The sequence below is a fragment of the Theobroma umbraticum genome, unplaced genomic scaffold (assembly GCF_002168275.2).
Source record: "Theobroma umbraticum cultivar Fairchild unplaced genomic scaffold, ASM216827v3 scaffold_44.0, whole genome shotgun sequence".
NCBI lineage: Eukaryota > Viridiplantae > Streptophyta > Magnoliopsida > Malvales > Malvaceae > Theobroma > Theobroma umbraticum.
Window position 1 is genome coordinate 12,111,771 of NW_018397255.1, and position 12,091 is coordinate 12,123,861.

Here is a 12,091-nt window from a genome sequence, read left to right on the forward strand (position 1 = left end):
AAATTGAGTTAAGAGAGAGAGACAATATTCAGATGAAGTATTGAGGGATATCATAATCTAGGTCTAGTGATTACTAGAAGTTAATAAAATAATTTTGCTGATATATTTTACATTAGTTTTAGTTATTAGTTTATTAGTTTTAATTTTAATTTTAATTTTAATTGTTTAGGCAAAATTAAGGTGTGTTAATTTTAGTAGTTAATAGTAAGAATAAATTTAATTTTTCATGGGATTGACACTCTACTCATCACTATATTATCTTTGTGATATGTATACTTGTGTGGGTAGAAAATTGAAGAGCATTCGTTGTGTAAATACTCCATAGACTTGAGATCCCATGTTGTTTTATATGTGGAGTGCTATGCGTTAATTTCATTCTTACGAGTTAACTAAAGATTCCTAAACAAGAAGTTTTTAGGTATAGTATAAAGTATGTGAAGGAAGATGAGTAGTCAAGATAGGAATCATCACCTCAAGTGTTTTAAAAAACATATCTTATTAGTTCTTAATTAACATTAGCTTATTGAAGTCCTTGGCCAAGATGGTTTGGAGATTATAAAAAGGTTTCATAAGTCTCTATAAAGCTAATGCTATAACGGTAGGAATAAATATGGAGGTCAATAAGAGTAGACATTATACCAAGCTCTTATCATCTTTGGGACATATGATGAGGGAATGCATTACACTAATAAATTGTCAATGAACCCTTGGACTCTTCTAATAACTGAGTGGCCATGATGTATTACTAAATGATAATATTGGTCTATAAAATTGATTGTAAATTAATTAATTAAAATTTATATTAATCAATTAAGTCGTTAATCAAATCCATTGCTAACATGTTAGGAACTTAATGGGTCACACACAATGATTACATTTGAATTAAACTAGAAGAGTGATGATTTAAGTTAGACTTAAATCATATGCTAGATAATTAACTTTTATAAACTTAATTAAAAAAATTTTAATTAAGTTTAGGCATAATATATAAATAGTTATAATTATAATACTGAAATTGCTATAATATTAAGGAAATTATTTCAATTTAATTTCTATTGGGCTTAATTAAAATAGTTTAATTAAGTCATGAGCCTATATTGTAATGTGTTATAAGTTGGAGGGCCTATTTGCAAAATTAAAGTTAATTTTAACCTAGCTATATAAATTACATTAAACTATTTTTTCACACATGACGAAAAAGTGTTGTTAGAAAAGAAAAAAAGAGGTTTTTCTTTGCATACTATCACCTACTTTGTGAAAAAGAAAAATTATTTTTGAAGTAATTTTTCAAGTATGTATTTCAGCCATCCTTGTGAGAAGTGGAAAGGGACAAACGTTGTCTCTTTTTGCTTGCACAATAGCATAGTTAAAATCTTCCTCATTTGTTGAAAGGTTCAAATGAAATCATGTATACTATCATTGGAGGCCAAAGCTTGATTGGCTAGAGTTCTTGCTTCTTGTGGTGTTCGCAGATTGCATTGAGGAGATTGCTATTCTAATTAGAAAAACGTTGGCAAAGTTAACTTTTGATTTTATGATTTTATGTCATTTTATGTATTAAAATATCAACATGGTGATTTGTGGGTGGAGGTATGTTTTGTTTTTAAAGTTTTTAATTTTCTTTCCGTTGCATAATTTTGAGCATGCCGTTTATAGTCCAACTCAAAAAACTAAATAACAAATGATAACAATACATCTCAAATTCATACCATCCAGTTACATTTATCCAACAAGCCAGTTCAGAACTCAAAATGGGTGGCCCTCAACAATTAGAACATTAGTATCATTCCACACTTTGCAACTTCTTTGACTTCCCAAACAAGACATGTAGGATGACCATGCAAGGATAGTGCCTTTTGAATCTTCCTAACAATTATTCTATGAAAGCAAAGATACAAGAGAGACAAACTCCAGGGTTATCCTGCCCTTGGATCTTGTGTTGATGACAAAGTGCTCAGGGTATTTTCTTAGCAGCATAAGCAGACCATACCATGGTTTCCCCTTCGATTCAGGACCAGGCCAGTCCTCAGATGTAAGATACCTTCTAACTCGGCTGTGATGCCACACATTACTAAACTGTTCGACCAACTGAACAGGAAAGGTGAAATTACAGAAAGTAAGCAATCATGCAACAAAATCACAGGCCTTGGATGAACAAAATGAGAAAAAAAAAAAAAAGCTTGCAACAAGCACAGCTCTTTAAGCAAACACTACCCAATGAACTGTGTATTGTTCTTCTAGAAGGATTTGTTAACTTTCAGACATCCAATGGAAATATGCTAAGAAGATACGTTCACCACCAAGTCATTCAATTCGTAGCCATTTAAAACTACTGAAAGCTAGGAGTGGAAATAGACAAATAGTTTTTGGATTTTAAATCATTACAGTATATAAACAAATTGACTAAAACTTGTTTGCTCCTCTAAATTCCAGAGAAAAAAAAAAAAGGCACATGAGAAGAAGAAAAAGCACAGAAGCACTACTACTGGTAGTTCATCAGAAGGACTCTTTTCTTTTTCTCTTTTTTCAAAAAGTATACATTTATACGTTTGGCATCTTTGAAAACATAACAACAATCCTAAGTTCACACCTACTCTATCAAAATTCCAGAGCAACATATATAAGAAAACTATTTCCATGTCAAAGTCTTTAAAGCAAGGCAAAGCACATCAGCAAGGGGAGAATCAAAATAAAGCACAAGGCTACTGTCAAGTGAAGTGTCATTAGCAAGAAATAATATATATCTATAACATATATAAAAACATGGATGTTGGTAGAAATTTTGAGTGACGAAAATGGATATATTTATCAATCGTATTTCTAAATTGTCATTTAAAAAAAATTTTAATTATAAATATTACTAAAATTTATACAATCTGTAAATAAGAATTCGAATCGCATTGAATGACTTTCATTAAAAAATGATTTTCTTATTTCTAATAGTATTGAATAATTTATAAAATAATATTACAAAATTTCAATTATTTATACTTCAAGCTTTACATTTGAGAAACATTTGTATCTTTATATAATTATTATTTATATTTTAAAAAAAAAAAAACAAGTATTCATGTGAAACATACATAATAACAAATACTAGTTAAAACTAAATGATAAAAGCTCACAAGCTCAAAATTAAAATAGCACAATATGCAGATCACCCTAAGCTTAAAACTAACCTCAGCATGGAGTTTCTCCATGGGCATCCATTCTCCAGGACCACAAAGATCAGAAAGCACAGTAGCTACAGATGACACCACATCCTTTTCTTCCAACTGCATAAGCTGTTGATTATCAGATTCGCGGTCAACTCTTGATCTTCCCTCTCCCTTCTTCTCTACAGGAACTGCAGATATTACAATCCCAATGAAACAGCATTCATTACCCATAAAAGTAAAAATAAGAGATGTACTTTTAGTCACTAAGTTCAGGTAAAAAATTAAAGGAAAAAATGCTGATGGAATTAAATGGCAAACAGCATTAAGGAATGAAGTTCATGCCCAAGGGTGAAAAACTGATAGGCGAGAAAGAGTATCGGAAAACATTGAAACTGCTTCATCAAATCTGATAAATCATTTCACTGCTATAAAACGAATAAAGATAGCACTGGATTGCTAATTTAACATAAGCTGTATACCTTAAAACTCATATACTACATGATAATTGGAAAATATACCTTGTGTACTAGATTCTTGCTTATTTTCAGAGGGAGTGGGCAGGATGTACTACTAGTATGCTTCCACGTTAAGATGACATAAACTTACAAATACCAAGCTATGCAAATAAGGCTAATAACAAAGAGTCGGATGAAAAAGAAGAATCAACAGCCTGTAATAGTGTGAGAAAGGCAAATGCTGGTTGAGCAAATGCTGCAAAACATAACAATAAACGCCGTAAAACCAAAATTATGCCCACCATAACTGACCAATTATGGCAATTTATAGCACCTATAAAGTTTTAATCCAGTAATAAATACTTCCAAACATAATCAACTCCTCTCTCTTCCATGGCGGCTCTATCACTCCTTTCATTAAAAGCTTCAAGATGACTGCTTTGGGTGTTCTACAGACTATGCAACGCCTAAGGAGTATCTTTAACAGCTAGCAAAGCAAAAAAAAATAACTCAGAACCAGGATAACCCAATGAATTAGTGCAAATTCTCCAAAACCAGATCAAGATTCTCTAGATGCTTGCAGAATGAGGAAAAGGATAAGCACTGGTATAATAATGCTTAAATTTAGTTCAATCCAAGTAAATGGTGTCAACTCTAGTAACTTCCATCCACTTCATACATCTTATTCAGCATTTATTTTTATCTAGAGCATTAAAGAATCTAAAATACGGTAAGACTCTGCTGACAGTTTAATTACAACTAACTCCCAGCAAAGCGCCAGAAAGAAAACTAAAAGGAGAACAATACCATATTAACCGCAAACATAGCAACAGAGGTCAAAACCCCGAGAGACATTTGCAGTGATTGATGAAATACAACAGGAAACTCATAGAAAATGATGAGAGAGATTAAAGCATGAAATCAACGATAAGGATGGTGCTTAGGAAATAGAAGAACACCAACAGAAAGGATTCAGGTTCAATCTAGCAAAGCATTTTGAGTAATGCAACCACGAGTAATAACCAGTGCCAGTAACTATGATAGCAAAAAAACACCAAGAAGAATAACATCGGAGAGAACACATCAGGGAGCAAAATAGTTCAGGCTAGTGATAACAGAGCTCAAACACAAAAAACAAGATCTGTCAATCTTCTGAGATAAAATGATAAATCTCTTTTGCTATCTAACAAAAGTCAGAATACTTCTGCAGACAACAATGAAAGCAGAAATAATCCCAATCCATCCCAGTCTCAAAACAACTATAAAATCCAATTCATAGCATACATCAGAAACTATATATTTACAAAATCATAAACTCTACAAAGCAAATTAACTTCCATAATCACAGCTACCCAAAATAAAAGAACAAAATTTGATCAAGCAATCACATAAATGACACACCTTTAAGAAATAACATATAATCAATTTTACTAACCTAATCCTCCGGCCAACCCCGCCTTTCCTCCAGACCCGGCCTCGGCCCCACTGTACCAATCTTCTCTCCTAACCTTCTTCCCACCACTCCCAACATCCTCTTCCTCCCCATACTCGTCCTCATAATACTCCCTTCCCCTACCTTTCTTCACCCCTGCTGCCGCCACCGCCGAACCAGCCACGGAACCCACCGTCCTCCCTGTCTCCGCCCCGCCATGGAAACCATGATGCGGTACCCCACCAGCAGCAGCCGCAGCCGAAGCCGCAGCCCCCGCCCCCGTCCCAGCAGTCTGGTAAATCGAAACATAGTGCCTAGGCGCAAGGGGTCCACCGAGAATACTCCTCACAGGGAGAAGAAAGTAAAATTCTTTGTCGCCGATTTGGAGGAGGTCTTGGGAATCGAGCTTAACGGGAGGGTTACCGGGAAGGTGGAGGACGCCTTCGACGAGGCAGCCATTTTTGCCGAGGACTTCAAGTGCGAAACGGCGTCGCGTGAAGTCGTAGAAGATGCGAGCGTGGTGACGGGAGATGTTCATGCCACCGCCGAGGCTTGCTAAGTCGACATCGACGGAGGATTTCTTGGAGTTGCGACCGAGCATAATGGAATAGGTTTGCATGTAATATTCGAAGTCTTCGCCTTGTAGCTTAGCGAACCCCGCCTCCACGTCGCTCCCACCTGTGGTGCCCATCGTGGATTTTGGTTTTCAATTGAATTATTGATTGATCGACTGGCGGACGAGGGAGGTTGTTTGAAACTCTAAAAAGGGTGTCCGGGTTTCAGGAAATTTGTCCTGATATTTACAGTTTCCTCATTTTCTTCTGCGTATGAGGGGGTGTTTGGTTACAGGGAAAGCTTGGATGCTTTCTACTTTCTAGTCGACTTCAATTTCTTTCAACTTCCTTTAGGGGGGTGTGTCCAGGTTTATTTTTATTTTAACGTTTGGTGAGGGAAATGGGGAATACTTATTCCATTCTCTCTTATTTCTTATTTTCTTTTATGATGTTGTTTGGTCTATGGATCTTTTAAAAATGATCGTCTAAAGAGATGTCCAAGTGCTCATACTTGAGCCCCTCCATCAATGATGCCTATTCCGATTGTGCTAGGATAGAATAAAAAAGTTGTTAGAACAAAAATGCTCTTAACTAATTTTAGAAATTATTATCTATATAATATAAAATTATTTTTTTTCTTTTTCTATGGATTTGTCTCTCATTCTCTCTTTAAATTTTCTCCACCATCAGAAGACAAACTGACACTTCCACAGTCAGATCTGGTAATAAGAAGCATGGATTTAGCACTCCATGAACAGATCCAATTACAAAAGCACCAAATCTAGCATCCATAATCAAATTTAGGGATGGCAATGTTTACTTTGTTACAAGATATCTATGAGTACCTGACTTAGTTATATAGAATTCGGATAGGATTTGACTAGTAATTTCACTACTTGTATCGATTTGGGTAAGATTCGGGTGCCATTCTTTGGATACCTGATACTCAAACTCGATTATATATATAGTTTTTAATTTCACGTAATTTAAAACAAATTTATATTATTAATTAAATTAATTTATGAAACTGTTATCATTAATTAATTAGTAATAACTTTTAATACATATATTCTATATATTGTGTTCATTTAAAAAGAATATAATTACTATTGTATATATACTTTTAGTATATATACTTTAAATATAAACATATTTACTTTTTATTTTATGTTAATGTTACAAAAATTATAGCTTATAAAATTATTGATTATAATATATATACCTTTGTTCATATAAACTGATAAAATATATACTTAAAAGTAATTGTAAGATTAGAATAGTTTTGGAACCAAGCAACTTTTATTAAATTTCATGGACAAACCGATATAGTTAATTAAATTCGTAATGTTTAAGTTGTTGTTTGAATATTTGTTTTCAAATATGATTTTGCTCAATATATGCAAATCTATTTTTGATACTATGAGATTTTGCATAACACATCTTGAATTGAACATATGAAATTGACTTTATATGATATCTGTTTTGTAACAAGTGGATAAATATTGCATTGTATATTCCAAGTAATTTGAAAATGCGTTTTGTTTTGTCTCTTAGTACGGCTATGCTTTAACCCTGTCAATGAGAGTTAAATGTTGGTCATATCGACATGTACTTTATGATTATAAGCTAGTTTCAAATTACGCAACCAATTACAAGATAGTGATTTTTGTGATATTGTTCCATGCAACCATTGGTTGCTTCTAACCCATGCCATTGATGTTAACTATGGTTTTTGTTTTGATTCTGATTTATGTCAGATTAGTTAAGTGTGACCATGGCTTGTTATAGGAGACCATTAAAATTTAAAATTATTTTGAAATCATTTTGAAACAATTCATTATTGAGATTACCCATTTGTATTTTATTATCTTTATTATTGATGATTTTGGTCTAAATGTTTTAAATATGTTTAATCCAATTGAAAGAATGTCGGTTACTTGCTGCATTGTTTTGTTCATTCCATTTTTAACATTTTTACAAATTATGATTTGATCAAGCATGCAAGAAATTCAGATAGTGGCTTTTCATAAATCTTGTATATGCATTTGAGATATTTTAAGGCTATCTAAGTACTACAATTTATGAGACTCTTTATCTAAGTACTAAATTAGTTTATTCATACTTTTATCATGACATTTTAGCTTTACAATTATTTAGAAAACATTATTTTGAACATTGTTTCGAATTATGATTTTCAAATTCTGTTAAAGGTTAGGTGTTTAGGCCAACTTTTGTGTGCCCCAATTAAAGCCCAAAGTCAACCACATCGACTTTGGTGCCTTCTAGTTTTCCTTAAAGGTGAGCAAATAGGTTATTTTAATTATTTGATCAGTCATATCTAAAAATCAACTAGATTAAATGTTTTTAAAAAATTAACTAAATATAAAAAAAATCAAATTGACCAAATATTGAATTAATTCGATCGGTTCAATTTTAGACCAATGGATCAAATTTTATTATTTTTTTGACAGATTACGTTATTAAAACTTATAAACTTTATTCATAATTATAAATATACAAATAATCTAAATATAAAAAAACATAATATTTGTTCTTTCACTCACATAATTATGTCTTTTTATATAAATCATCAAATTATCATTAAAAATTCAACATAACAAAAAGTTAAATATAATAATATAAGCATTCACAAAATAAAACTATCTAGTACAAGACTATTAACCATAGCAAATTATCAACTTACATCTTCTTCTGACTTGGTTCTTCACATTCACTCACATAGGTTATCTAACAATTGAAAGAAACTAAAAAACTAATTAATATAATTTTTTTAATAACAAAGCAAAAAAAGATAAACAATAAAAAATTATGTAAAAAGTTATAAAATTTAACGTTTATCTCAATTGCAGTGTAAAGAATACATTTCTAGTCTCTTCACTCATCAATAATCAACAACAGAAATGGAATTCATAATCTCAATTTTTGACATCTCTAAAATGTATAAATAAAAAAGAAATATAAGAAATAAAAAAATAAAAAATAAAAATAAAAAATGAAAATATTAAATGCATATTATATTTTATGTAAATTTAAAAATAATATATATAATATTATAAATATGAATATGTATAACAATTTAATTTAATTTTTTAATCAATTTAGTTTAAAAATTTTAAAATCGAAAATAGATAAAAAAAACTAATTAAATCAAACATTTTAATTTAAACCAAATCCATTTAATTTGGATGGATAATTGACTTGTTTTCCCCTATATTAAGCCTACCTTCTTTTCGGGGGCTGCCTGCGTCTCGCCCAGCCGCGTGAAAGAGGATACGAAACCAACACCGTACTGGCATCAGATCTCGCCTTCTGCAAAATCCTGAAGCGGACAAACCACAGAAATTCCTTCCTTCGTTAAAGGCCAAATGACCCAAACCCCGTAGCCGTACATAACTAGGTAAAAAGTAAAAGACATTTCTTTCTGCCTTTGTTTTCCTGTTCGCTCTTCTCCCTCCTCTTTTCGGCTGCCGTCCCCTGTGACTCTTATCCTCTCTCTGGTTGCGATTCTTCCTCGTCGTGCTTTAGTTCCAGGTATGCTCTTTCATCAGTTGATTTTCTCGTTATTTGGTCTGATTGTTTAATTACTTCAGCAAAAAAAAAAAATCTTAAATTGAAACTGCCAAGTGATGTTTTTAGGGAAATTTGCGCAAGGGCTTTGAGTTCCATTTGATGCAAAAGCTAAATGGGACTTTGAAAAAACTATTTTAATTCGATATCCCTCTGATGGCAGTTTATAGTTTTACTTTTTTGAAAATTATGACAGTTTATAGTTTTGATCCGTTCAGTTGCTTCTTTTCTTTTTTCATCATTTATGTGGGTTTTAGTTTTGCTTGCTATTGGATTCAATTTATTGGTTTTAGGCTTTTAGCTAAGTAACTTAGATTTGAGAAATGTAATTGATCCCTCTACGTGTGTTTGCCAGCTGATGCTCGGGATGTTTTGCGCGAGGGCTTTGAGTTCCATTATTATGGAATAACAATGATAATATCTTTTTTGGTCTATCCCTTCTGATGGGAATAAATACTTTGTTGATTTATTGTTGTATGCCTGTGTATTCAGTTTCGTGCCTTGTCTTGAGTGTTTGAGTAAAGAGCCTTCTAGTTGCTTTTTTGTTTCTCCCTTTAGCTAAAATCTCGCTTTGTTAAACCTGCTTAATGAATAAGAAAACCTTTTTTTAGTTTTTTTTATAGTAATTTGATTGATGAACTCAAAGGCTATTGTATTATGTAAGAAACAAATTATTATTGATTGTTATCGATGAATTTATTTTATAAAATTTAGTAGCATGTTATTTTTGTTATTTATTTTTGTGTAATATTATAGGCTCTTTCTTTATTTTTTTAAGCAGGTCAGGTTGCGACAGATATCCGTCAAAATAATTGGTTTCGGGTAATTAACTGTTATAAATAATCGGGATCAAATAGGTTTTGGTTAGTAGGATAAGAAATTTAAACAATTTTGTTTTAGTTTTGAGTACCCTATTTTTAAGCAGTTTTGTGTTTTGGTTTTGAATACCCTATTTCTAAACAGTTTCAGTTTTAGATAGCCCAAATTAAGTGAACATTTGAACCACTACCATCCACCAAACCACTTACTCTGCACCATTGCTGTAACTTTTTTCCAGCTGCCTATCTATTCTATTGTGTCACTTGGATGCTATGGTTTATTAGTGGTTGGAGTTGGTCTAATGCGATTCCCAAATTGTCCCCAAGAAGCATTGCTGCTGCAGCAGGTATTTCATTTCTCATTTTTTATAACTGATCAGCTGAGGAGACTTTTAGGTAATTATTATTTTTAAGTGTTAAATTTACTAAATGGGTAATTAGTGATGAATTCCTTTGCCTTTTCCTTTCCTTTCCTTTTGTTCTCCCTTATGCTTTTGAGCAGGCTGGTATTTGCTAATATGGTTGGGACTTGAATTTTTTTTTATCTGCTAAACAGAAATCTGAGACTGTATTTCTGCAGTTCATAAACACTTTTTTAAAAAGTTTTAATAAATTTGTGGTGAGAATTATCATAATTTGTGTTACTATGAGATTGAATTTGTTGGTGTGATTTGTTTTTTGCGGTTCCATAAATATGTGTTATATTCTATAGGATATTGCCGAGGCCAAGGTCTTTCTGAATCAAAAGGGGGTTGATGTTGGTTTTGCATGATGGTTGCTTTTTAATTTCTCTTCTTGGTTCCAAGTTTTAGAGCAAAAATGCTGTGAGCTTTTCCAATGGATTGCTGTTTTGGTCCACGGAGGAGAATTACAGATTGGGAACTAACTTCAAAGCTTACATAACTTTCGTAGAAGAATTTTGTCTAACAATATTTGAGGAAAATGTTGTAAAAGATATGATTCACCTTTTTTGTTTTTCTGGATCCCAAAGTTAGGCTACATCCAATTTTTTGGTGTTTATCATAGCTGTTAAGTAGTCTCCCCCTTAATTTAGCCTATTGAATGGGTGGAACGTATTAGCTTGAGAGTGAGAATGCTGTGCGGATGTAATTTTTTTTTTATTTCATCAAAACATTTTAATGGAGTCTTGGACAAAGTTTATGTATCTCCATCTTTCAGTTAGGATGGTGCAAAATGACGTGTTTATGCATGGCAATCTATATTTTCAAGGGTCAGACACCAATGATAAAGTTAGTTTAAGAGGGGGCTTTTTCTTATAATTTATGGTAGTAGAAATGACATATACTGCCAATTAGTTACTGCAGAGTGTGGAGACTGGAAACCTTTGGATTTCACCCTTGATGATCCCACAGTGCTTTTTGTGTGGATGGATTGTTTTGTTCTGTTAGGAATGATGCATTGAATAGTGATCAGTGACCACCAAGCTCTAGTAATATCAACATATTGAAAATCGATTAGGCCATGGTACCCAAAATCGTAAAAGAAATGGTTTGTTTGGGTTTATTCTTGATAGTGGAGGTAGGCATTTTGGAAGTGAAGATTCGGATTTTACTTATATATAATCGAATGGACCGATAAATTATTTTGGGCCATATTACTGTCAGGACAGGTGGACGTGGTTTCAACTTTCAACAGTTGGACTTGAAGGGTCAATGTCATTATCAATCAGTATTTTAAGGTTCTTATGGCCCCATTTCCCACGTTGCGTTTGTGAATTGTGACAATCTCTGTAGCCTTATGGAATGTTTTTCATATATTATAGGGAAAAAGAAAAGGAAACGGCTTTCAAGGTTTCTTCTCTATTTTTTTAAAATAATATGGATATTCAAAATCTTAATTCCATAAACCTTAAACATTTGCATGCACATGCAATCATTATGTATCACATGTTATCTCCATCCACACCTTACTCCATCTCATGTATGCGCTACAAGAAAAAAGTCCTTATCGCATGTTCTTTCATGTGTGAAGATTTTTAGATAAATAATAATAATAATAATAGTTGTCACTTACCATCCACTATTATCATTTCTGTTGATTTTAGTAAAGTATTGTACAAAGATAA

The 12,091-nt window shown here is 32.4% G+C and overlaps 2 protein-coding genes across 2 annotated transcripts; one reads left to right on the top strand and one right to left on the bottom strand.

Moving 5' to 3' along the window:
* Positions 1–1,671: 1,671 nt before the first annotated feature.
* Positions 1,672–6,088, bottom strand: FHA2 (SMAD/FHA domain-containing protein). Its single transcript, XM_021419345.2, has 3 exons — positions 5,049–6,088; positions 3,180–3,346; positions 1,672–2,088 (listed from the first exon to the last, which is right to left on the bottom strand). Exons 1-3 carry the CDS (start codon positions 5,734–5,736, stop codon positions 1,879–1,881), a joined length of 1,065 nt encoding a protein of 354 aa, XP_021275020.1. The 5' UTR covers positions 5,737–6,088; the 3' UTR covers positions 1,672–1,878.
* A 4-nt stretch (positions 6,089–6,092) lies between these two features.
* Positions 6,093–11,215, top strand: LOC110409895 (dolichol-phosphate mannose synthase subunit 3-like). The gene is made up of 5 exons (XM_089785798.1): positions 6,093–6,144; positions 9,026–9,151; positions 9,969–10,009; positions 10,245–10,352; positions 10,718–11,215. The coding sequence occupies exons 1-5, from the start codon at positions 6,093–6,095 to the stop codon at positions 10,775–10,777; spliced, it is 387 nt and encodes a 128-aa protein (XP_089641924.1). The 3' UTR covers positions 10,778–11,215.
* The last annotated feature ends 876 nt before the right edge of the window (positions 11,216–12,091 follow it).